We start from the raw sequence: 26,148 nt of genomic DNA on the forward strand, positions 1-26,148 counted from the left end.
CCACGGCTTTTCTACAACCAAGGAAATGATGCATAAGATCACGCGCGAGGTCTTAGCAATGGTTGTGGCCGCTATAGAAAAAAGAACATTGTTCAAAGCGGTGAAACGCGAAGAAGAATGGAAGCGCACCAACGCGCTCACCACGTTTGTTTCGCCTGAACTATGCCTGTTTCTTTTACAAACACGTGGTTTGTTTATGCATATCAAACGCAGGGCGCTTGCACAGCTGCTCTTGTCATCAGAAATCGAAATCAAATTACAGTATGGACGTTAACACTTTCCTTGCCGAGAGTCACGCATGCGCAAGCTTTGACTGAGCCATAACGGTGCCTTTCCTTTAGCCACCCGGCAGCCTGCACGAAAAGTTGGGGCACAGCCGAACAAGAAAGAAATTGCTGCAACGCATTACGCATTCGGGAGCCTTACAACTCCTGATGAACACTTATTTCAGTTTGGCAAATTATACCTATCACGGCCATGCTGAGCTCTTACAAACGGGACCATTCCTGCTTGGATGGACGAACGCATTGCCTAGCTTACGCCAGTTTTCTTTTTCGATTTTCTAAGTTTGCCTTTCCTTAACCTACGCTCTGCTACAGAAAATTTTGTTTTTGTCATAAACCTAACAAAAGAACACACATGGTGTTGTTGTTGTTGTCCTAAGTGGCCGTGGCACATACCCACAGTGGGGGATTGGCCAAGAATCGGGTGATTCAATTAGGTGCATAAAAATAATAATAATAACAAGGGAGTCAAAAATTTGAGCGTTGGAGTTTAAAAGTAAACGTTTTGTGTTTGGAGAAAAAAGGAAATAATCAGATGAAAACCGGGTATAAAATAATAATAATAATAAAGATAATAATAATTAATAATAGATAAGAAATAAAAGAAAGCTGTGCTTGGGAGGGAGAACGATCACTCTAACATGGAAATCAATTGGTTTCAATTAGGTAATTTTGGAATGCCAAGCAAACATTTCTGTGGATGAACCCAATAATGGAGGCTCCGAAAGATAGGATCACAGGCACTGATAAAGTTAGACCAATAGAGCGAAGCGGGATTTCGAGTAGTCGTTTTCTCATAACAGAAAAACGTCTGCAAGACAACAAGAAATGGTCTATTGTCTCCGCTTCGCCACAGGATGAGCATAATGGTTAGGGGACCAGACCAGACCTGTGGAGGTTAGAGTGCCCGCTTCTTGACCAATCCGCCGTAGTGAGTATGAGCCAGAGTTTGGACGCAAGAACAAGGGGGCGCGCGCTAACGGCGAGGGACAAGGAGGCGACAACGACGAAGGAGACCAGCGCGCGACATACCGCCACCGACCGAGACGCCCGAGACAGAAGAACGATTCGAACACTGCACGTTCGCGCACCAGAAGGCCATGTTTCGCATCCCGAGAAGCCACTTGAACCGGGGGAGGACCCTGACCACGCCCACTTCAAGCGCCGCCAGCATCCCAGCCGAGGGCGATGCGTGGTCCAGGTAACGTACATACCAACGCTGCCACGCCTTTGGCGTTGTGGCTAAAGCAGAAGAACGTTAGACTTCGTGGCTTCGACTTTAGCTTAGCATAGCTTAGTTATTGGTTTCGGTTAGCTTACTTTGTTCTTTGCTGACGTGGTGCGTTGTGTCGTCGGCGGTACTGGCCCAAGTGGCGACGGTGACGCCGCCGTAGAACGAGGGGGGGGGGGGTAGGGGAGGGGGATCACACCGCAGGTAGTAGCAGGCCGGCGTTCGATGTCATAGAAGGAAGGAGGAGTGTGAATAGTCGAAGAACCCCTCGTATGAAGGCCCGCTTAATTATCGTGACGCACTGATACACAGATAACAGGTGGCGCAAACGGCGCATGGTCGCTACCGCTCCGGGACATCCAGCTCAGTGCATGCGTGGACATCACAGTGCGTTGGTCCGCTTAGGCCTGCATGAGCAGGCCTTCAAGAAGCGCAGAGTAGTGGAATGCTCGCCATTCATGCAGGCCTTCTTGGCCTTCTGCAGGCCTTCTGCGGGCCTTCTTGGCCTTCACGCAGGCCTTGAAGGCCTGCATGTGCAGGCCTTCACGAAGCGTAGAGTAGTGGAATGCTCGTTAGTATGCAAAGTAAATGCCCCACAGACTGACGTACAGCGTATTCTAACACCTGTCACGCTTCCAACAACAGTACTCGCTATAGCCTACGTGTGTCCTATTGAGTATATAGGCAAAGGCTTGCTGCGGCACGACTAAAAGCGCTCACACAGGGGGCGACTTGCTAACGCTTACTTTTAGCTTCCATTCTTTGAACCGAGCAAAACCTAAAGCGCTAACGTCGCGAATCACGTGGAAGTCGCTGTGAGGATACCGGCAACTGTTGTAGGGCTTCACTGTTCGGTATAGTACTGGTGGTGGACCACGGAAGCTCGGGGAAATGGGTGCAATTACTCTCATGGGCGTCGTCTTGAGCTGCAAGTAACTGATTCTACGCAGCGGTATTTAACAGTGGCTATCTTGCCATAGTTTTGAATGACACACACACAAAAAAAGATCTGAACGGTTGGTTTTGCTGTAGGAAGCAAGAACACCCGATAGCGGCCATTCCCGTGTTCTCGAGAGCCGTCTTGAGAGCTGTGGAAAAAATGCGCTGCTTGCTCAAGGGTTCCGTAGCTTTACTTGCCAAGTGTAGATTAAGAAATAAGGAACTAGGATGACATAAGGTTGTCAACCCCCAATTGGTGGCGCAATGAGAGGCGTGACGGCTTGCACCATCTCCTGACATCCCCCAGACCACGGGCAAACTGCTCCTAAAAGTATAATGGCATTAAGATTCAGTTTACCATTGAAACACAGTAGGATATTTTCAGGCTGACAGCATAGTCGGACTACAAAGGCGGCGCCGCTGGCTTGGTTGTTCTTGATGGTGCATCTTCCGTCCTGAAGCAACACCTTGTAGGTATAGAAGGCCTGCGCGTTTAGAGCTGTGACGTCACACAAGATGCCGAGAGCCATTAAGGTACGCTGGCAGTGCTTAACCCGGTCGTCTTCCAGGGTTGCTCAGGGTACTTCGTCCACTTTTCGCACCGTCCGTTACAGGGATGATTGTCACGTTGATCATCATGTCTTCTCGGCATATATGGAGGCGCCAGGAAGAAGGCTGGGCCCGGATGGCGTAACGTACCGTTCTATTCCAACGCTATACTTCTTTTCACTATTCATCAGTTGCCCGCATTTTCCCATCCATGCATAGATACATGCGAACATTGGGTATATTTTGTAAGGGCTGCCCGCATACGTTGATAATACTAGAGATGACGATCATGGGGCACATGCGTATTTTTTTTCGGTATGGACGTCACACCACAAAGCGCAAGGGCCCCCTGTATAATCTAAGGGGCGCCAGCGCCGGAAGCGAAAGGGCGACGTTTCAGAACTGGTCCCCCACGCTCGGATCCCGCGTTGCGCAGGAGACAACCACAGGCTGTTTCCGGAGCGCGAGCCCCCCCGTTCAGGCCTCTCCTCGTGCCGGGGGGAGGGCGCATGCCCCCGCGGACGCGGTCGTCGCCGCCGACGCCCACTTCGAGGCCGTCGACGGCAGCCCAGACCGGGACGACCAGCTTCGACGGCGAGGACGACGACGACGACGAACGGAGGCGTGGCTACGAGTACGTGGCAACGCGTCTCTTCCTCTTCACAATCTATCTATCTATCTATCTATCTATCTATCTATCTATCTATCTATCTATCTATCTATCTATCTATCTATCTATCTATCTATCTATCTATCTATCTATCTATCTATCTATCTATCTATCTATCTATCTATCTATCTATCTATCTATCTATCTATCTGTCTATCTGTCTGTCTGTCTGTCTGTCTGTCTGTCTAATCTATCTATCTATCTATCTATCTATCTATCTATCTATCTATCTATCTATCTATCTATCTATCTATCTATCTATCTATCTATCTATCTATCTATCTATCTATCTATCTATCTATCTATCTATCTATCTATCTATCTATCTATCTATCTATCTATCTATCTATCTCTACGTGTTACGCGTTTACCTCGTTTCGTCTGTTAGCTTTCGAGGCTGGTCACGCGAGAGTCATATATAAAAAAAAATTAGTACTAAGAGAGAACTCTCGCGCTATAGTGCCCAGGGGAACTGCAAGCGTGGCGGTTCAGTAAACGCGAGAATTATGGTTAGTATACGAATTTGCCCTAAACGTCGTAATTCCGATTTCAAATGCTTCAAATCGACAATTTGTGAACACTCTTGAAAAAAAGAAAACGAAGGTTGTTGTCTTCACTGTAACCGGCTGTCATACTATTTCCTGCAGTTGGTAACGGTAGAGTTAGTAACGTTACTGACAAAAAAAAAAGCTACTCGATTTTACAAATGCGTTTCAGCTAGTAATTCCAAACGCCGTTAGCATCAGAGATACAAAGTCTCTATAATATGTAACTCATATATCGGGCCCACATTGGAATACGCCAGAGCTAGTCCGATTTACGCGTTATTGGCTGGAAACGTTGCATCCGGTAATGCCAAGTGCGTTTGGAATTGGTAGCTGAAACCCATTTGTAAAAGCAGCGAGCTCTTTTTGTCAGTTATGTTACTAACTCTGCAGAGTTAGTAACATTGGTAACTAACTAACTAACTAACTAACTAACTAACTAACTAACTAACTAACTAACTAACTAACTAACTAACTAACTAACTAACAAGTTAGTAACATGTTACTAACTCTGCAGAGTTAGTAACATTGGTAACTGACTGCATGCAGTTACCAACTGCAGTTACACCAAGGTAGTAAACAAACGAGAAGAAAGGGAGTTAACCGAGGGGCCCGATTTTTATTAGTCATATCATAAGAAGCCAACAAACACTGCCACCAAGGACAACATAGGGCAAATTACTTGTGCTTAATAAATGAAGTAAAGAAACGATAAATTAATGGAAATGAAAACGGATGACAGAACAACTTAATTGCCGCAGGGGGGGGGGGAACGATCCCACAACCTTCGTGTGTCAACAGAAAAGTAATGACAACCTGTCTTTAAGAGTGAATATGTGGCTTTACAAACGCAACAATTCGCAACGATTGCGCATGCGGGGAGTGAATGTGTCCTAAATCCGTGAACTTCGATTCTAGTCACGCGACCACACACGATAGTTTAAACGCTGTACTTTCGCTGAATACCTTCAACGCGACCTTGTCACAGGAGTTACACAAACAGGGGTAAAGGACCTCAGGCAGGACGGCCGCTTTATCCCTGTTTATACAACTTCTATCCTACAGTGTGTTTCCATATGTCGGCGCCCCCACCTTGACTTTGGATTTCAGTGCGGCTTTGTTTCTCATGTTTGCCCTATGCTTATCTTACACTCACGACAAGGAGACGGCCACATGACCACCACCTGACCTTTGACGAAGGCGGAGGTGCATGCGTCGTGGTTGTGGCTCCGGGACCCATGGCTGCTGCCGCGGCCGCAGCCTCCAAGCGACAGGTACACATGGGCATCGGCTCGACATGTTTGCGCAAGAGAGTGTGCCTGACGGCTGACGCACAAACTACGTCATGTTACTTGCATTTCGCCCCCGCTTCTTTTTGTGCTGCGGTTGTCGGCTTCTGTTCGTTTTATGACCTGGAACCGTTTGTGGTACAGATTCTAACATACCCAGGAATTTTGGACCTAGCCCATTCGCCCATCTGTCGAATTTCGCCGCAGTGCACCAGAGTAAATCAACGGGCGTCATTTTAATTTCAAAGGATTTTAATCCTGGCCAAAACGATGCTATAACGCGGCAGGGAAGTTACGATTAGGTGCCGTAAATGCGTATTTACCAGAAAAGAGTATTCCACAGATGTTCCCAAAGGGCAAGGTTCAAACTTTATAAACATTAGTGCGGCTTCTGCTATATGTATAACATGTTTTCAGTTAGAAAACGTTAGCTGGAAGTTAAAGCGTGGGCTTTACTTCTCCCTTCTGGTTTCGTGGTTTATGCCCGCTAAAGAGGTTGGTCCACGGGCGTCTCTGTCACACCGCACTTGCGTCGGGCTGCTAATATGCAGCTACTACAAAAACAGAGCTAGCCTGGAGCTTACTGCTTGATACACAGTAAGACATATCAAACGACTGCAGCATGATGTTTAAAATGTATACGGCGTGTTTCGTTTCTTTTATCGTTAACGAAATTTTTTTTAAAAAATCGTCCCTAGCATCTAAGACTATTTTACTTCTTGAGCGAGATTACTCTCAGAGGCGGGCACTGTTTGCACGAAAGCTCGAAATAAATATTTCACTAATTAACGCTGTCTTGCAATTAATTTTAAACTATTTACATTACTGAACATCATTGCAATTTTTCGAACTGTAGTCGGTGACGTTCAAAGTGATATCCACTTGGAAAGAATCCCGAGGATGACAACATTTCCGAGACATGCATTGCCAAAGTCTGCGACAAAATGCATTGGCGTTACAGCGATATTGGAGCCTCCTGGCACAAAAAAGCATTTTGTTTAAAGAGTAAAATTAAACAACAGCCTTTAACAACAAATTACAGCCTGTATCTCATAACTGTTTCTAGCTTCGAAATTCCTCCATCACTGGCTTGATTGCGTTAATGCGATATGTGCGCTAAAGTAATTATTCTGAAAGTTGATTAACGGAATTTCAGTAATGTGTCAAATATACATTTTGATTTGCTTTCTAGGTAATGTCTGCCTCTTCGAGTAGTCTGTCTCAGTGAGTAGATTTGTTATATGCTACTGGCGATTTTTAAACTTTTCTTTACCACGAAGAAAAGAAAAACGCCCGTTATAATGTCCTGAAGCTGAGTAAATAACAACGAAGAAAAGAATGCGTCGTGAACCTCTGGCTCGCAACCTATACTCGCTCAGAATAGCTCTCCTCAAAACAGACCCGCAATCTAATTTACATTTTTTTTTAGCTGGAGAACAGAAACACAAACATTGGTTAACTGCAGCAATTAAGTATAAGACACAAAAAAAGATCCGCACAAGGCCAAATAATTTTTTTTCCGGTTTTCTCTTCGGTGATTTTGGCAAATGCGAAGCCACGACAAGTGGTGCGCCTGCCACGCTGATGCAGTATCTGCTTCCGCAAGCCGAAACACAAAGCGCTGTCAAACAATGCCGGACTACTTGGCGCAAGAACACGTGTGCGGAATCACTGTAACTGTAGCTTGCTTTTCACCGCCGCCATGGAGGCAGGGAAAAAAACAAAAAAAATTACCAGGGCGCACGACGTCAGGCAGTTAGCCTCGGTAAGCTGACATCGCCTCCCCTAACGTCACCCCTCCTCCTTCGAGACCATTTGAGCATTGACTCTTGGGAAGCAGGCCCTCCACGGTTACCGGACCTTTCAAGACTTCGTTTGGTTCCTGGTAGCTTTTACTGACGTCCTCCTGGTGATCGGTCCTCACTACCCGCTCTACTTTCTTCCATAGTCTCGATGCACTCGCCTCCAAGAAATTGTCGCCTTCCTACGACGGCTTGTTTCCGACAAGTAGTTCTTTTATTATATAACCATCATGTTTCAAAACTGGCACGTGACGTTACCTTCTAGTCTTTTTTTCCCCTTCGTGTATGGCTGTTGCGAGTTTAGCAGTCCTAACAACCTAGCAGTTAACGGAAAGATGCTTCTTTATTGTGCCTGCCCAACGTTGATTGAGCGTGTATGGAGTTATGCTGCCGAGAACAAGGTTGAGGGTTCGATTCTGAACAGCAGCGACTGTATTTAGATGCCGTTGAAATGCGAGGACGTTCGTTCTCTATACCATTAATCGCACCCTTAAAATAAACCTTCACAGTCCCTTAGTACCCAATTGGGTTCGGGCAACTTTTATTAATCCTTTTCAAAATTAGCTAGCACGCGAATACACAAAATATCCAGCCCAGATATAAAGTAATGCACGTGGACCTGCGCGAAATTGAAGCGCATCATTGCCATCTGCCTCTGTCAAAATTCCTGCAGATTTCGTCTGGACTGTTGTGTGGTCGCAGACGAAAAATAAAAGCACCTGCAAAGTGCTCTTCCTATAACAGGCACGTACCCAGGGGGGGGGGGGGGCAGGGGGGCCCGGGCCCCCCCCCCGATATCAAGTGGCATACCCCCCCCCCCCCTCCCCAACCACGCCACCACTCCTCACACATTCCTAAAGCGCCGCCAGATCAATGTTGAGACTTGGCAGCTGTTCATCGGTCAGCATTATGCTGCCTTTTTCACTCCTTTTATATGGTGGTAGTTATCGGCATCTCTTGTAATGTGAAGGACAGTTTTCTCATAGATTCTGCGCCGGCGCGATTAACTTGAGATGCGTTCAGTTGTCACCATCTGTTCAACCGTCACGCGCATAGCTGTTGCTTTTGTTAGTTCAACCTTCTTTGTCTAGGCTGATCCTGGGACCAGGAGAGGAATGCGGCTGTTACTCAGCTGGTCTGTACTCTCATGAAACGAGTTGCGGCCGGAGAAAACGCCAATTCCGTTTAACCTATCCCTTTGCTTCATTGTTTTCTTGAGTTACGGCTCGCCGCGACGCTGGCAGATGCCCGGAATCATACAGACGTGATATGGGTTAGATAAGGTGGGAAATAAAAAAATGTGAAAGAGCGTCCATCATGAAACCCTGAAATAACCCTTAAACCCATAAGCAAGATGGCTGTCGCCCGTTACCTCATCTGTTTTTCCCTAATTGTATAGCACTTTTCGTGCAAAATAGGCAACTGGAAACAAAAATCGCAAGGAGTTGAGAAATTAAGCGATCTACTAAGGGAGAGAGCCAAGGCAACAACCAAACTGCACGCAAAAGCGAATAATAAAAAAAGTTATCCATTGTTTATGAGAATATTTATGGATCAACATCTTTTTATTTAAAAAGGAAGTAGGGAAAACGCCGCCGGAAGTGGAGAACAATTACTTGTTTTGAATGACGCTTCTACAGTTATCGGTGGAACCGCCTCACGTAGCCACTTCTCTGCTGTGCTTATGTGGGTGTTTTTCTAACCTTTCGCGGTGAGCGCAATACGTCTAGAATCCCAGAGTCCTGCGCTCTACGCGGTTGTGTGGTACTGGCGGCCGCACAGCGTTACGCTATTCGCGGAACTGTCAAAACTGATCAACAAGGTGAAAATAACTGATATTCGAAACTATAACATGAGAAAGACTGAAGAAGCCGTAAGAAATGAACGCAGCCTGAAATCAGTAGAAAAGAAACCAGGCACAGGACAAACCATGATGTATGCACTAAAAGATAAGAAGGATAATATCATCAGCAATCTCGAAGATATAGTAAAAGCAGGGGAAACATTCTAAGCGGACCTGTATACAGTACCCAGAGGAGTCACGATACCTCACTTAGAAACAGTAGTGAACAGGATACAGAAACTCTCCTATAACTAGCGATGAGGTCAGAAGGGCCCTGCAAGACATGAAACGATGAAGAGCGGGAGGAGAAGGTGGAATAACAGTTGATTTAATCAAAGATGGAGAAGACATAATGCTTGGAAAACTGGCGGATCTTTATACGAAGTGTCTATCGACTGCAAAGGTCCCAGTACACTGGAAGAATGCAGACATTATACTAATCCACAAAAGAGGAGACGTTAAAGAACTGAAAAATTATGGGACCATTAGCTTGCTCCCAGTATTTTATAAAATATTTACCAAAACAACATCCAATAGAATGAGGTCAACACTAGATTTTGACAACCAAGGGAACAGGCTGGCTTCAGGAAGAGATACTTTATAATGGATCACATCCATGTCATCAATCAGGTTATCGCGAAATCTGCAGAGTACAATAAGCCTCTCTATGTGGCTTATATAGATTACGAAAAGGCATTTGATTCAGTAGAGATACCAGCAATCATAGAGGCACTACGTAATCAAGGAGTACAGAACGCTTACGTAAAAAGCTTGGAAAATATTGCTACATGCGTGTGGTATTTGTTTGTTTGAACGAGGCGCGTAGGCGCCATCACTCCAGAAAAGAGGAGGAAGAACGAACTGGGCTCGCGCTGTGAATCTAACCGGTCAGCGCTGCAACCGTTGTTGTAAATTTATTCTGTAAATAGTTTCTCGTCTTACTGACTCGTCCTTCGCGTAAGAATATCTACCGAGGTTCTACAGCTACCTTAATTCTACACAACAAAAGCAGGGAGATACCTATAGAGAAAGGGGTCAGACAGGGAGACACAATTTCTCCAAAGCTATTCACTGCGTGCTTAGAAGAATTCAAGCTATTAAGCTGGAAAGGCTTAGGAGTAAAGATCGACGGCAGATATCTCAGCAACCTTCGGTTTGCCGATGGCGTTGTTCTATTCAACAACAATGCAGACGAGTTACAACAAATGATTGGAGACCTAACAGAGAGAGTGTAAGAGCGGGGTTGAATATTAATATGCAGAAGATGAAGATAATGATAAATAGCCGGGCAAAGAAACAAGAGATCAGGATCGCCAGTCGGCCACTAGAGACTGTGAAGGAATACGGTTACCTAGGTCAATTAATCACAGGGAACCCAGATCATCAGAAGGAAATTCACAGAAGAATAAAAATAGGTTGGGTCGCATACGGCAAACATTGCCAGCTCCTGACTGGAAGCTTACCATTATTATTGAAAAGTAAGGTGTGCAATCAGTGCATTTTGCCAGTGCTGACATATGGGGCAGAGACTTGAGAGCAAGTTAAGGACCGCGCAAGGAGCGATCGAACGAAGTTTCCTAGGCATAACGTTAAGAGAGAGAAAGAGAGCGGTTTGGATCAGAGAGCGAACGGGTATAGACGATATTCTAAGTGACATCAAGAGGAAAAAATGTAGCTGGGCAGGTCATGTAATGCGCCGGTTAGATAACCGTTGGACCATTAGGGTTACAGAATGGGTACCAAGGGGAGGTGTAGGGTAGCCAACCGGACGTACCAAGAGAAGGGAAACGCAATCGAGGACGACAAAACATTAGGTGGAGCGATGAAATTAGGAAATTCGTGGGCGCTAGTTGGAATCGGTTGGCGCAGGACAGGGGTAATTGGAAATCGCAGGAAGAGGCCTTCGTCCTACAGTGGACATAAAACAGGATGATGATGATGATGATGATGATGATGATGATGATGATGATGGTGGTGGTGGGCCCCCCCCCCCCCGAAAAAAAATCCTGGGTACGTGCCTGTCCTATAATATACGTCGAGCTGAACACCCGAAATTACAGGATGAAGTATCAACGTACCAACGTATGCCACGTGATTACGCTAACCTCCATAATGTGATGTCGCATCTGGGTCTCTGAGTTCCTGAGATAGTTTGCGCTAGCCTCCATAATGTGATGTTGCATCTTGGTCTCCGAGTTCCTGAGATAGTTCCGTTCTTCCACTGTGTTGCCTCAAGCGCTCTATGGAACAAAGGACACAGACTAGTGCACAGTGGTGCTAACAAACACAAAAGTGCATTTAGTGCATCTTCTAAAAGATAACCATCTAGCCGAATTGCACAACAAATGAAACATTCCGGTGGAACACGCTGAGAAATAGAGTGATATTCATGGCGTAAAGGTACCTAGTGATTGTGGTCGCCCCAGAATAGACACCAACGCGGGAATGGAGACGCACATGAGCGAAGGGGAGTGAGCGAGTGAGTGAAAACTTTTATTGAGTCTTTCAAGAGTTTCGCGGTCACGAGGTCTCCGTCGTCTTCATCTTCTTGGCGCTGGCGACTTGAGACTTCTCTTCAGCAAGGGTGGGCCCCTATTCCAAGGCTCCACAGGAGCGAAGGGGAAGGCGGCCGCGGGACTGCCTTGTGCGCGGTCCCTCGGCGCGCGACGAGGTCCCTCTCCCCAAAAGGAGAAAGCCAGTTCCTCTTGCGCCCCGATATTCCCGCCGCCAGGTGGCGCCAGCGTAGGAGCACTCGCGCCCTCTCTCGTACTATTCCGCAACTACACCGACTTGCAGCGCGACATGTGCTACGCGGAAAAGCAGGATGCCAGGAGACACGCGACAGCCATGCGGGGAAAGCAACATCAGGGGACGAGAGAGAGAGACTCGAGCGTCCCCACAACACCGCTTGCATTTAGAGATCCGGCCTCCAGCTACGGCGGCCGCATTTTGATGGGGGCGAAATGCAAAAACACCCGTGTACTTCGATTTAGGTGCCCGTTAAAGAACCCCAGGTGGTCGAAATTTCCGGAGTCCTCCACTAGGGCGTGCCTCATAATCAGAAAGTGGTTTTGACACGTAAAACCCCATAAATTAATTAATTAATCCAGCCTCTTGGGCCCGATTTGCGTAGCCGTCGTACGCCCCGTCCCGTCACCATCCCGGCAGCGGCGTCTGTTATGACATAGCGTTCCTAACCAGTCTGTAAATAAAAAAAAAACGGACGCATATGATGAGCAATTACAAACCATAAGATATTTGGCCACTTAACGCAAAAAAAGGTAATAAAAAGGGAAGGGAGAATGTGATCGAGCGCTCGCTTCGTCCCCTCCCATATTTATTTCCGTTTCGGGCACAGGTCTTACGGTCTGAAATTGTTCACTGTGAACCAACAAGCTCAGCAACACGTACCACTGCGTATATGATGGCTGTGTGAATGAAGCCTAACCTCGGTAATTTAAAAAAAATGGCGCTTTTAACGTTCGTCGTATGCGAGTCGGCATTAAGAGGAAGCTTTAGCTCGGGTGCTCCTATTTAAGTGCATGTTTCAAGTTTCAAGTTTTGTTCATCAACGATGTCAGCTTTACAAAGAATTGTATACAGAATTAGCGCTACACAGGGAGTCCCAAAGTTGGAAACTGTCAGGGGGACTCCCATACATGTACATGTAAAAGGAGAATTCGTTTTTCATGGCAGCCACTGCACAAAATTTGACGAGGTTTTTTGCATTTAAAAGAAAAACTTACAATATAGTGACTGTTGGAGTGGAATTTTTATTTAGGTCGTCAATTTTATAATAAAGATAAGCAAAAATCGCGAATTTTCAGAAAACGACTACTACCAAGTTTAAACTCCGTAACTCCGTAATGAGAAATGATATCACAATTATGTTAATTGCATATGATAGTACACTTAAAGCGGACAAAATTTGTTTCACATGAATCTGAAGAAATTTATTAATACGGAAATACAGCTTTTGCTGAACCCTTGTGCAGAACGTAACAATTCACGTAAAATATAAATTGACATACAGAATTTGTCCACTTTGAATGATCTAATGGATGCCCTTTACAGAACCACGATATCTGTTCTTGATGCAGGGCTATTAATTTGTAAACTTCGCGCTGCTATTTTGTTTTTCAAGCTTTCGACACTCGGAAAATCTTTTTAACAAGATTCAGGCCCAAAATAGAAATACCGCTTGCAACAGTCACTAGAATTTAACTTTCACTCTCAAATTCAACAAATTTCATTGAAATCGGAAAAAGCATTTCTGCGTTTTACGTGCATTCGAATAGGCCGCGTCGGAGTTGGACCCGAGCTAAAGCTTCCTCTCTTAATAACGTCCTCGAGTGTACAGGTGTCGTTCGGGTGCGACCCTCTCTCGGTACAATCATTACTGCCAGCTCCCTCCGAGGAGGGTTGGAAACAGCTGCTGATAAGAGCAGACAAGAAAACGCAACTGACACTCGTCTCGTGGGCCCAAGACGTCGGCCCCACCTGGCAGCCACACTAGGCCTACCTGCCCTAACTTCCTACCCTTCAGTGGCAAATAAAGTTGTTTCTCTCTCTCTCTCTCTCTCTCTCGGTGTTGCAACGCAGAACCGGCGCCGGCGGCCCCCGACCCCCGTCGGGGGCGACGGATTCCCTAGCGTCCGGGACGAACTGCGCACCGGCGTCACGAGGCTTAGCTCGCCCGTCGGCGTCCCGCACGCCGCCACCTCGTGCGCCGCCGCCGGCTGCCGTTCCTCGTCCTCACCTTCCTCCTCCTCCACGGCGTGCGACGAGGACGACGACGTCGGGCCCGAGCACCGCGGCCGGAGGAAGGGCGCCGCCGACGACGCCAGCCAGGACCGCCGAAGCGTCGGCAGCAGCCGAACCAACACGGGCGAACCGAGACGCCTCCGCCGCCACGTGCGTGTCTCGACTGCTCGCGGAGTGTAATCCCCGGGGGCCGGAGAGGGGGGGGGGGAGGGCGAATTCACAAAGGTCTTCGTTCTTATGTGACGCTCTTTGCCGTGGGCCGGGCCTCCTTCGCCAATATGTCCCACGAGAGAGGATTGGCCAGAAATTTGTCTTACGAACGTGCATTTCCGGCGTAAGAAGTTTTCGCGAATATGTGGGCCACGAATTCGATCTGAATGTGCCCTTTATACCTGTTTTTGGTCGCGACTGTAAGAAGCAAATGGTACAAAAAAAAATAAAGAGAAGAAGAAGGTGAATCCTTTCACCTACATCTTACCTCACCCACTGCATAACGTATTAGCGATACTTTGTCATTATCATGAAAATCGGGGTAGGTATAACGTAACGATTCCATCCGAATTCTATAGAGTATTCCTTTTCCTGCTTCTCCAGTGGTTCGAACGGCGCTCCGCCTTGCGCCACGACAGGGATATCGGCCGGTCGCCTCGGGAGAATGAGAAAGGAATGGAATCGAACGAAAAGGAATCGCTGCCCTTTACGTGCCTGCAGTATATAGTCCAGTTATTGACGCTCGTATAAGACGCCACTTGTTTCCGCGAAAGTGTACCGTTATGTGTCCGGTGGTTCCGCAGCATTTAGCGTCGGCATGCACACTGTAAAATAATTTACACCCTTAAAGAGTGAAAAAGGGTGTAAATGTGGCTATAACTCATACCCTTAGGGTGTAATATAACTGACATCCAAAGGGTGTGAGTTATAAACACATACTTTTAAGGGTGTAAATTATTTTAGAGTGCAGCACATTTTTAATGCGCAGCGCTGTGCCACATGTCCCTTCGAGGTCGTTCGCGTGTAACGGGAGTCGTAGCAGGCTCAGTGTTTCGCGTGCGTCCATGTCAGCGGGCTAGACATCGCAGTGTAAGCAGCGAGCTGGAAACGAACCTTCGGGGCAGGGATAACGCAACGATTCCATCCGAATTCTATATAGTATTCCTTTTCCTGCTTCTCCAGTGGTTCGAACGGCGCTCCGCCTTGCGTCACGACAGGGATCGGCCGGTCGCCTCCGGAGAATGAGAAAGGAATGGAATCGAGCGAGAAGGAATCGCTGCCCTTTACGTGCCTGCAGTATATAGTCCAGTTATTGACGCTCGTATAAGACGCCACTCGTTTGCGCGAAAGTGTACCGTTGTACACTTTCGCGCGAGACGCCACCGCCGCGGCGGATGGTTGTAGGAAACGACGATGCACGGATTCAGTGCAACGTCATGCGCGGGAAGGGTTCTAGCTTGAATGCCTCCGGTCCAGGTGCTCGCGGGTACACCATCGCTGATTAAAACAGGCTTAATGAAATAACGCACTGCTACGGGTGAGATTGGTTTCTTGTTGTCTGCTATAGTTTATAGTCATAGCAGTATAACGTTAGTAACTATTGCTTGTGTTACCATATACGGTAAATATCAGTCGTGATGTTGGTGGTTTTCGATTATTCGAATAACGTTTAAATATGATAAGCCACGATTTTACGATATATTTACCTGATTACTACTAACGCATGCGAGTTTCCACATTGGGCGGTTATATACGTGAGACGTATGGTAAGGGCCGATTTACGCTCGAGCTGCCGCAAGCCGCACCTCACGCGCGTGCGGTCGCCCGAAATATTGCACGTATCAAACACTTGTGCACAAATTTCAGTTTACAATCTGTAAGGTATACACTGCGTATGCAATGTAAACGCTAATTTGTGCACAAGTGCTGGATACGTGCAATTTTTCGCGCGACCGCACGCGTGCGGTGCGGCTTGCGGCGATGGGCGGCTTGAGCGTAAATCAGCCCTAAGGCATGGCACGTTTGACATAAAAACTGTTACAGCTCAAACACATGCAATCACAAAGTATGAAGGACAGGGCACAGCGCGTGTGTCCTGTCCTTCATACTTCGTGGTTGCATGTGTTTGCGCTGTAACAGTTTTTATGTCAAGTATGCACCAACTCGACCAGAAAGAAGTTTTAATGAAGCATGCCACGTATCGGTGTCTAAAGGGTGCGGTGCCCCGCGCAGTCCAAGCTCGGAGCGCGCCTGATGCTGACGGCGCTGGGCGGTACCTCGGTGGTGCTGCTGGCGCTCCTGCTGGCCTACAACACGCAGCTCGAGCAGGACCTCATCCACAGGCGAGTCCCCGTCGGTCTTATCCCTCGCGCACCGCCGTATCATGGAGGACGCCGTTGCTGGATGCTCGGCGCTTGGAAATTTTTTTTAGCGTCACTCGAGAACAAGTTATGATCATCGATACGGCGATTTCTAAAATTGTTTACCCATCTTACTTTGCATTTTTTTCTTTAGTGACATTAGCGTAGCTTGTGCTTACCGCTCTACTGATTTCTATAGTTCAAAGTTACCTGCATATGCTCTTGCAATAAACACTTCTGTCATGTTTTGTATTATTATTATTATTATTATTATTATAACGCCTGTTTTGTAGATTAGTTTCCCTGCTGTTGTATATTAGCATATGTTTACATTATCCAACTATTTCGCTGTGAACAATGGGAAAAGACGACAGCTGCATTTCCTGTCATAAGGCTCTGCCTACTGATGGAAAAGTAATGGTGTGTGCTCAATGCAAATATTCATATCATCTAGGACAGTCATGTTCTGGAATAGCAGCTAACACTTTCACTACTATGGGGAATTCTAAGAGAGATGCGTGGGTCTGTAAAACGTGCAGAAGTAACAAGAAACTAAACAGCGGCACTGAGGCTGAACTGGAGGATAACAGTGGTTCTGAGTCATCACTGTTGGATGAGCTAAGGGAAATCCGAAAAAGTTTGCAATCATTGCCGATTCTGCATAAGAAGGTTGATTCTCTCCTACTACTGCGGGAAGAGTTCACGGCTGTATCGAAAACCGTTAAGGAACTCGAAGGATCGGTGTCGTTTTTTTCTGAGAAGTATGATTCTGTTTGTAAACAACAAAAGGACATTCAGGAACGTCAAATGTCTGATTGCGCTAAACTGGAAGCTCTGAAAACAACGGTGGTAACTCAGGCAGCAGTAATACAAAAGCTAGAAGAAAAGCAAAATGAAAGTGAGCAGTACAGCAGACTAAAGAATCTTGAGATCCACGGTTTGCCAGTGAAAAGTAATGAAAGCCTAACACAAACCATCACGCAAATGGCAGAAAATCTGGACCTCTCGGGGTTTTCATCTGACGATATTGCAGCCGTACACCGCTTAAAAGTCAAAATCAGTGGTACACCTGTGGTCTTGGTGCGCTTTAAATCTGTAATTTGGAAGGAAAAATGGCTTGAGGCGCGGGGAAAGCTGAAGAAACTACGTGAAAGTGCATCTTTTCCAAAGATCTACTTCAATGATAACTTGACCAAAGTTAACCGTGATCTCTTCTGGAAAGCGAGAACGAAGGCAAAAGAGGAGGGTTATCAGTTTTGTTGGACGAAAGGAGGCAAGATCTTCGTGAAAAAGAATGAAACAGCGTCTCTTGTTCGAATTGGTAAACAAGCAGACCTGGAAAACATTGCTTAGCCAACATGCCTTTTTCTTTCAGTGAACTACCAGACTTCAGTTCATTTAAAACAGAATTTCTGTGCAGCTCTGATGAAGATTTTACCATTATGAGCGTTAATATTCGAAGTCTTCGTAAATACTGGGACGAATTTAAATTTCAGGCTGAATCGGCAGCTAACTTTGTAGACGCATTTGTGATTACAGAAATCAATGTTTCCCAGGCTTGTCTTGATACGTTTACATTACAGGGCTTTTCCGCACATTTTGTTACACGAAGCGGGCGTCGTGGCGGGGGCATTGCTCTCTATGTAAACGACAACTGTGAAGTTTCTTCTATTGATGCATCTTTTGTACATGCCGAATCTATGATGGTCAAAGTTTGTAAAAGGTCATTTTCTGTCCATATATTATCGATATATCGACCACCCTCATGCAGCCTGTCACGTTTTCTTGCTGAGCTTGAAGAAGCTCTGCGGAAGTGGAGCTCAGTGGACCAATTTTGCTTGATCGGAGACTTGAATATCAATATTTTATGCCCTGAAAAAGTGACTGTTTGTGATTATTTATCTACGTTGTCCGCTTATGGTCTGGAATGTACAATTGCAGCTCCTACTAGAGCGGAATTGGTTAATACTAGCCTAGTGCAATCTTGTTTAGATCACATAGCGGTCAGAGCTCCCTGCTGTTCATTTAGGTCATGTACTATTCTACAACGCATGGCGGACCACTATTTCGTAGCATGTCGTCTAGTTCTACCAGACGCGTCTAGAACGTTATCGGTGGAAACTGGATCTGGGCAGCGTAAATGCCTTGTCCCTACTGTTAATCAATCCAAGCTTGATAACCTTATCGTTTCGTTTGACTGGTCATCCTTAGCCAAAGAAGATTCTTCGGCCAAAGTGTATGAAAGGTTCTGCATGCAAATGAAAAATTTTGAATTGCGTTGCACACGGCTGATAGCTAAGCCGATAAGGAAGGGTCACTGCTGGATGAACACGGAAATACTTGCTTCCATTTCGTATCGAGACAACTTGTGGAAACGCTGCAAAAGAAATCCCAGAAACCAAAGACTGCGATTAGAATACAAGTCGGCAAGAAATAGAGTTGTTGCTCTTCTGCGTGGCGCCAAACGCCGTTACTTTTTTTATAAATTCCAACAATCTTCAAATAATGTAAGCAAAACTTGGTCTTTGGTAAATCATCTCAGAGGAATGAGTTCCAATAGCCGTTCTATTTTCGGCGTTTTTCAACAACCTCCCACAGAAGTGGCTGATGCTTTCAACAGGCACTTTGTTAACGCGTCCCAAAGGGCCCTCTCTCCATATACAAGCACTTCACCGTTAGGTCATTCTGTATCTGCGTCGGCTTTTCTTCCGAAAATTTTGAAGGGTGATTTGGAGGCAATTATTTTCAGTTTCCGTCCTAACAAGCCCACTGGATATGATGGAATTTCTTTACACACCATCAGGAGGAATTTCAATGCGCTGTCAGATATTATCCTTCATATACTGAATGGTTTTTTGGAAGGCGACGAAATTCCAGAATGCTTAAAAACTGCAGTTATTATACCACTACACAAGTCAGGGAAGAAAGATAGTATTGAAAACTATCGGCCAATTTCAATATTGCCGATTATTGCTCAGGTCTTAGAAAAATTTCTTTTCCACACTATGTCTTCTTTTCTTAACAAATTTTCTATCCTGACCAATCGACAGTTTGGTTTTGTTTTAGGGCGTGGTACTGTGGCACTGCTTGAGGAATTTTCAGATGAACTGTTTTCGGCATTTGATCAGAATCTTTTCACATGTGCGCTATTTTTAGATGTAGCGAAAGCGTTTGACACCCTGAATCATCAAATCTTGTTAAGTAAACTGCATTTTTGGGGATTTCGTGGGCCTTTTTACAAAGTCCTCGAAAATTATTTGAGCAACAGATTTCAGGTGGTCTCTACCGATGATAAGGGTATATTTAGTTCTAAGCTGTCGGTAAAAGCTGGAGTTCCTCAGGGGTCCATTTTGTCACCATTGTTGTTTAATATCTTTGTTAACGACTTCCCTTTGGCAATTTCGAAATGTTCAGTATTCCAGTATGCTGACGACACTGTATTATTAGCGAAACACCTTTCTTATAAAACATCCACTGAAATGTTGCAAAATGACGTGCACAAGGCAATGCTTTGGTTCTCTAATAATGGAATTGTTGTAAATGCCCAAAAAACAAAACTTGTTTGTTTTCGCTCCCCACTTAAGACTACTGTTATTAACTTGCCTCTCTACCTGCATGAGTCAGACTGTGTTCATTGTAAATGCGCACCTATTCCATACGTGGATTGTGTGAAATATCTCGGAATCTATTTCGATAGTAATTTATCGTGGCAACATCACTTATCACTTATTTGTTCCAAACTGAGGTCAGTAGCCTGGCTGTTATTTAATATCAAAAGTATTGCACCCTTGTGTGTAAAAAAGATTATAGCACAGGCACTAGGTTACAGTGTGTTAAGGTATGGCATTACAGTCTTTGGCTTTTGCTCGGATCGTTGGAGATGTAGAGTTGACCGGATTCTAAAAAACATTCTTAAAAACGTTGCGTACAATTCCCCAATAGTAACATCTGCAAACATCTTCCGTGAACTTGGGCTACCAAACTTCCATTCATTACTTATAGAAACAGTAGTCGTTAAACATTTCTGGAATTCCGATTTCAAACAAAAACGTGCCGCCGCAAGGGAGCTAAGAAAGCATGTCCGTTATGTTGTTCCACGTTCAGCCACAAGGTATGGCGCGGCCAGACGCTGTGCTTATGTGCCTGACATATTTAACAAACTACCAGAAGAGTTATTTAACGCGACATCAAAAAGAACGCTCAAACACATCTTAAAACAGCTAGAGTAAAATTACCCTCTTGTACGTCGCTTTTTTTTTTTCATCGCAATATTTACCTCTTCAATTTTTTGTTATATGTAGATAAACAAATGTTATCTTGTTCTTAATTTTTTGCCTTTCATTTTTTTGTTTTTTTTTTCTTTTTCTCTCATCAATTTTTGTACATCTTTTGCCTTGTCTATCATATTCATTGGCACGGTCCTACAAGCCAACTAAGGCTTAGACCGGCCTGCTTGTGTTGTTTTGTATATTGTGTGGCAATAAACATTATTATTATTATTATTATTATTATTATTATTATTAAAAGTGTGTTATTATTAATAATACGTGTTCGCGATATTTTGTCAGTATGTCGGGATTCCCCTATTTCACCCACCACTTTTAAATTTGAGTAGAACTTAAATTGAGCAGAATGTTCTTCCAGTTGCATGCTGCATTCATGCAGAAATTTACTCGTTAGAGCCAATGTAACGTGCACGTAACGTGCATGTAAGCTGCATCGGATGATCTCGCATCTCTATGCAACTCGTAGTTAAGGCAAGCGTTTTAATCATCATGTAAGGTCACACAGATGCGCACTAATTCGTTCGAGTTTGCCATGAAGATGCCTCATCAGTCCTTATTAGTCTCCTTTATTTTCGAGATTCCTTACAACGGAAGTCACCGGATTCTCACAAACGCTTTAGCTCATTCTAATGAATTTCAAGTCGTCTCAGCAGAATCACCGCAAGAACTAACTGGCAAGAATAAACTCTAAAATATTTTGCACACAGTGGCACTTACCTTGCGCCTAGTCCATCATCATCATCATCATCATCATCATCATCATCATCATCATCATCATCATCATCATCATCATCACCATCATCAATAATAATAATAATAATAATAATAATAATAATAATAATAATAATAATAATAATAATAATAATAATAATAATAATAATAATAATAATAATAGTCAGCCTGGTTACGCCCACTGCAGGGCAAAGGCCTCTCCCATACATCTCCAACACTACCCCGGTCATGTGCTAATTGTGGCCACGTTGTCCCTGCCTAGTCTATAATGGTCATCAATCGTGCGTACGCTTCCTTTGTTCAACACAATGCGCTCGTTGCTTTAGCGCTCGTTGCTTTAGCGCACGGAACGCTATATCACTTTGATAGCTATGATGCCCGTGTGCCGTTTGTGACCGCCGAGAACCGTGTTCGAGAGAGAAAAAAAAAATAGAAAACGCGCGCACGATGACGATTATTGCGAAGGACAAGATGAGCCCCAAAGGATGCGATTTCTTTAGGAATAAGTTCTTCGGAAGGCGCGTTCGGTTGCAAACCCTTTTCGCCGCACTCTGTGACCGAAAAAACCAGTCAAAAACACAAAGGACACAAAAACACAAGAGGAGAGGCCCACACCACAACGACTGGACTATCAACTGAGCTTTATATATAAACTATCAACTGAGCTAAACTATCAACTGCTTTATATAAAACTCAGTTGATAGTCCAGCCGTTGTGGTGTGAGCCTCTCCTCTTGTCCTTTGTGTTTTTGACTGGTTTTTTTCGTTCAAGTATGTACCAACTGGCCCAGATTTCAACCCTTGTGCCTGACCGACTCACTAGGCTTTTTTAAGCAGCCAGATGGCCTGGGCTCGCAAAGGTTGTCGCTCGTATCCGCGCCATTGCCCGGCCGCGCCTTCGCGAACAGTACATGTCCAGCAACGCGATTGGCCGGCACAGTTCTGTATGGATGTATAGATGGCTCGCGTCCCTCTCGCAGGGTGAAGTCGGTGTTCGACAAGGGCCAGGGCAAGCGGCAGGCACGGGCCGACGCCAACTCCACGCACTACACCGGTGTCGCCGGGAGCGGTGAGTGCCTGACTATGTGGGGTCGCGTTGTGGTTGCCTAGGCCTCGGAGGACAACTGTCGCGTGGTGAACGACTCACGTCTTCAGAGGAAACGTCGCCACGGCAGCTCCTCTTCGAAATACACGAACAAACAGGAGAGAGGGATATCTCTATCTCTCTGTACATATCTATACGTGGAGAGATAGATAGATAGATAGATAGATAGATAGATAGATAGATAGATAGATAGATAGATAGATAGATAGATAGATAGATAGATAGATAGATAGATAGATAGATAGATAGATAGATAGATAGATAGATAGATAGATAGATAGATAGATAGATAGATAGATAGATAGATAGATAGATAGATAGATAGATAGATAGATAGATAGATAGAAGAGAGAGAGAGAGGAGCTCTTTACTGGAAGGAAGAAATTTTTGCCGGCATGCAGACGACGGTTATCGGGCTACCCCTGCATAGGTGTGGGAAGAGCGAGTAAAATATTCGAGAGGGAGAGTGGGAAAATTAAGGTGGACACAAATAAACATGAAATGCGTGACTGAAGCTGATAATCATATTTACAAGTGAGACGGTTGGGGCTTTTCTATATCGTAAAGTGCAGCTTATGTAAAAGCTTTGCGAGAAGGCCAATTTCTGAGAGGTATATATAGACAAAGGTGTCGTTTTGTTCAGTGTCAATTGAACCAGGAAACTAAGTCAGTTGCATTTAAGGTAAGAAAGAATAAATGTGGAGATCTGTCTACTGTTGGAAGTAGATTTTAGATTTAGGCAACCCCTCTTCTTTTTTACAAAAGTTAGCAAAAGAGTCTAGCTGACAGCTCTATAGCTCAGTTAGGAAGAAAAAAAGAAATACCGTGCAATGACTTTGCAAACTAAATATATTGGAGCACTTAAAGGAGGGGCAAATTGGTGGAATATACGTGCATTCTGCATTGTATCTCTAACTTATGAGTGGCTTTTCCATAACTCACGTACTAACGTAACATTTCCGCTTAAGCTAAAAATTAACATGTTCTGTTTGTCTACTGTAGACGACCTAACCGACGCAGATTATATAATTTAGATCCGCTATTCGTGCAGTGTTATGGATTCATGATTCTTTCCTGCGTTGTTTATTAACTGATCAATTTTCGGCAATCATTGTAAAGATATTCGCGGGTGTAAATTGAAATTTTCTTTACAACAGTAGGTCGGTAGATGTCGGCTTTGCTATTTTATACGCAGCATACATAATTCAGATGGGTTTGACGGTCGTGTAACGAACGCAGTTCAACGTTTTGCGTTTGTTTCATCAGCTAAGCAATCGTTAGCCCCGAGCTAAGGCTTTCTCTTAAGTTGACGAGCTAATTCACGAAGCGGCTCAGTTTCCCTCAAGGTCAGGTCCTCCTTTTACTCCTGCAATGACCCTCTCGGCCATAGCATTATATATATATATATATATATATATATATATATATATATATATATATATATATATATATATATATATATATATATAACACTCGCATGTACGTTCCCATTTTGTGTGTTCCATGACGCCGATACCACACTTTGCCCGCTAGTCTACAACCACCTTAGACCGAAACACGATTATTGTTAGGGTCATTGAGCTGTACACTTCATTCCAAGCGTTATTTCTTGGAACATACACATAAACACAAACACGCAATTCCACGCATTACGTGACGCCTGCGGTTGAAAGGATGTTCGACAACATCCACGGCCATCGCCTTGAGTGGCGCTTCCTAACAGTCCCATAATCGCACGCGGTAAACGTAGTGCGTGGGTTCGGTTCTCGCCCGCGGCAAGGTTCTCGACCGTTTCATGGACATGGTTTTCCTGATTATTTCTATGTGTTACTTGAAAAACTAAACAGTTCTGTTTCCTTTAATGATTTCTCGGGGCTCATTCTCTCCTGTCAATGTGGTTGTTAGTAACCTAAATTAAGCTCGCCCCCCTCAAGACAGAAGTTCACAGAATGTATACTCTAGTCGGAACATCGCTTTCGTAGAGAATCCTTGTTCGACGCCCGTTCATCACTTCCCTTTCCCTCGTCATTCTCCCTCATCACTAGCGCGAACTTCCTTTCCCCTTCGCTCTCTCACAGCGGTGGACGAGGCGGCGCCGTCCCCGCACCGCCGCGGCAGCTCGACGACCCCCGAGCCCACGCTGCCCGAGAGCGCCGAGGAGTTCGAGCAGCGCCTGCGCCAGATGGTGTCGCGCTTCTGGACGCCTCGCGATCAGCCCGACTACTCCGGCAGCGGCGGCTTCGGCTTCGACCCGCCCCGAGCCAGAGCCGCTCGCCGCGGCTGGCCCCGCGCCGGCCGAGGCGACGACGATGCCGACGTGCCCCCGCGGCCGCCAATGGCGGTCGGCGGCGACCACGAGCCGACCGAGCCGATGTCGCAGCCCCTGGTGAGGGACGCCCTTCGCCGGAGGGCCGACTGGTTCCTGGTGCAGGCTCGCCGCAGCCACGGCCGCCTGCCCGACGCCAGCTGGCCGGGCGACGGCGAGAGCGGCAACGCGTCCCGCGGCGCGGTAGAGATTGAGAAAGTGTGGCAGGAAGGCGACGACTGGGACGACGGGGACGGAGCGCCGGGACTTCGGTGACGCCGAGCGCGCGTCGTCGGCTGCTCCGCTCCCGTTTTGCGACGGGACTCGATTGGTGGGACGCGTTCTGGCGTCCCAATGCGACGTTTCTTTTTATTTCTTTCCTACTCGACGTAACCAGCCACAGTTGGGTGCGGGCAGCCCCTGCGGCGCGGGCCGTGACGCGAGCGCGAGCGCTGGGCTGTCCCGAATATAAGCCACCTTGAGATGGCTGTGGCTGGCACTTGGCGGATGCCTGTCGTTCTTTTCTCGACGACAGCCGCCTTTGAGAGAAGCTGGCTGATTTACCCCTACCCATTGGGTCGGCACACCTGGAGAAAAATGACCAAACACTTAAGGTTGAGGGCTAGCTCGGTGATGTCGTAGTACCGTGGTAAGTATACGCAAAGTTTTTCGCTTAAAGCGGGAGGCAGCGCCGCGCGGCTGGTCGCAGCAACTAGACATCCGACAAGCTTTCTAAGTTCCAATTTTCAACAGTTCAATTCCAACAGTCCGAACCCTTCTGAAAAGCTCTAACTGCCGTTTGGGAATCGCCATAGATCTCGGATCCACGACCGTCTAGCAGGGCGAGGGCGATGGCGGCTTGCTCGGCGACTGCGGGGTCTGAAGTGCGAATGGAGGCGCTATTGGAAATCTTGCCGCTGGAGTCGACCACAACGATGGAAAAGGTCTTCCCATCGGTGTACTCCGCGGCGTCGGCGAAGCTTGCTCTAATGTCTCGTTGCTTGACCTGCTTGAGGGTGGCTGCTGCTCTGAGCCTTGCGTCTGCCCGTTAGAACAAGAACGGACTTCCAGTAAAAAGAAACCCGCTGGAGCACGGCACGTGACTATAGACAAAGTGAAATTGGGAAATGTGCACTCGTATAGCACGAATTCAGCCAATGCACTGCCAACTATAGCGATCGTTAGGAGGGGCCATTGTCCCTGTCATAGTCATTTAGTCTGACGACTCAACAATATCCAGACGCAAGCTGCAAGCTCTGCAAACACGAACACGCAGACATGGCACACATCTTGTGGAAGTGCACACAGATCAGTATACGTAGAGGACAAGATAGAACCGGACCTTCTCGAGGAGCGATAGCTAAGCGCTCTGACTAGCTCAGAACTACACGACCAATTATGGGCTATCCAGCGGGCCCGGGCAGCGGTGGAAAGGCTATGCCTCGCCGCACACA

At 46.1% G+C, this 26,148-nt stretch overlaps 2 protein-coding genes across 3 annotated transcripts in view; one reads left to right on the top strand and one right to left on the bottom strand.

Moving 5' to 3' along the window:
* LOC139049464 (protein O-linked-mannose beta-1,2-N-acetylglucosaminyltransferase 1-like) overlaps positions 1-26,148 on the bottom strand; it is a 533,721-nt gene that overhangs the window by 374,155 nt on the left and 133,418 nt on the right. The gene's annotated exons all lie outside the window — the stretch shown is intronic.
* On the top strand, positions 1,232-25,202 carry LOC139049857 (uncharacterized). Of its 2 annotated transcripts, none has more exons than XM_070525692.1 (7): positions 1,232-1,485; positions 3,440-3,637; positions 5,381-5,492; positions 13,755-14,066; positions 16,140-16,249; positions 22,265-22,353; positions 24,468-25,202. In XM_070525692.1, exons 1-7 carry the CDS (start codon positions 1,385-1,387, stop codon positions 24,968-24,970), a joined length of 1,425 nt encoding a protein of 474 aa, XP_070381793.1. In that variant the 5' UTR covers positions 1,232-1,384; the 3' UTR covers positions 24,971-25,202. The 2 variants fall into 2 exon arrangements, with proteins under 2 accessions (XP_070381793.1, XP_070381794.1); XM_070525693.1 differs by having other exon boundaries at positions 5,384-5,492.

The sequence above is a fragment of the Dermacentor albipictus genome, chromosome 9, assembly GCF_038994185.2.
Source record: "Dermacentor albipictus isolate Rhodes 1998 colony chromosome 9, USDA_Dalb.pri_finalv2, whole genome shotgun sequence".
NCBI classification, from domain to species: domain Eukaryota; kingdom Metazoa; phylum Arthropoda; class Arachnida; order Ixodida; family Ixodidae; genus Dermacentor; species Dermacentor albipictus.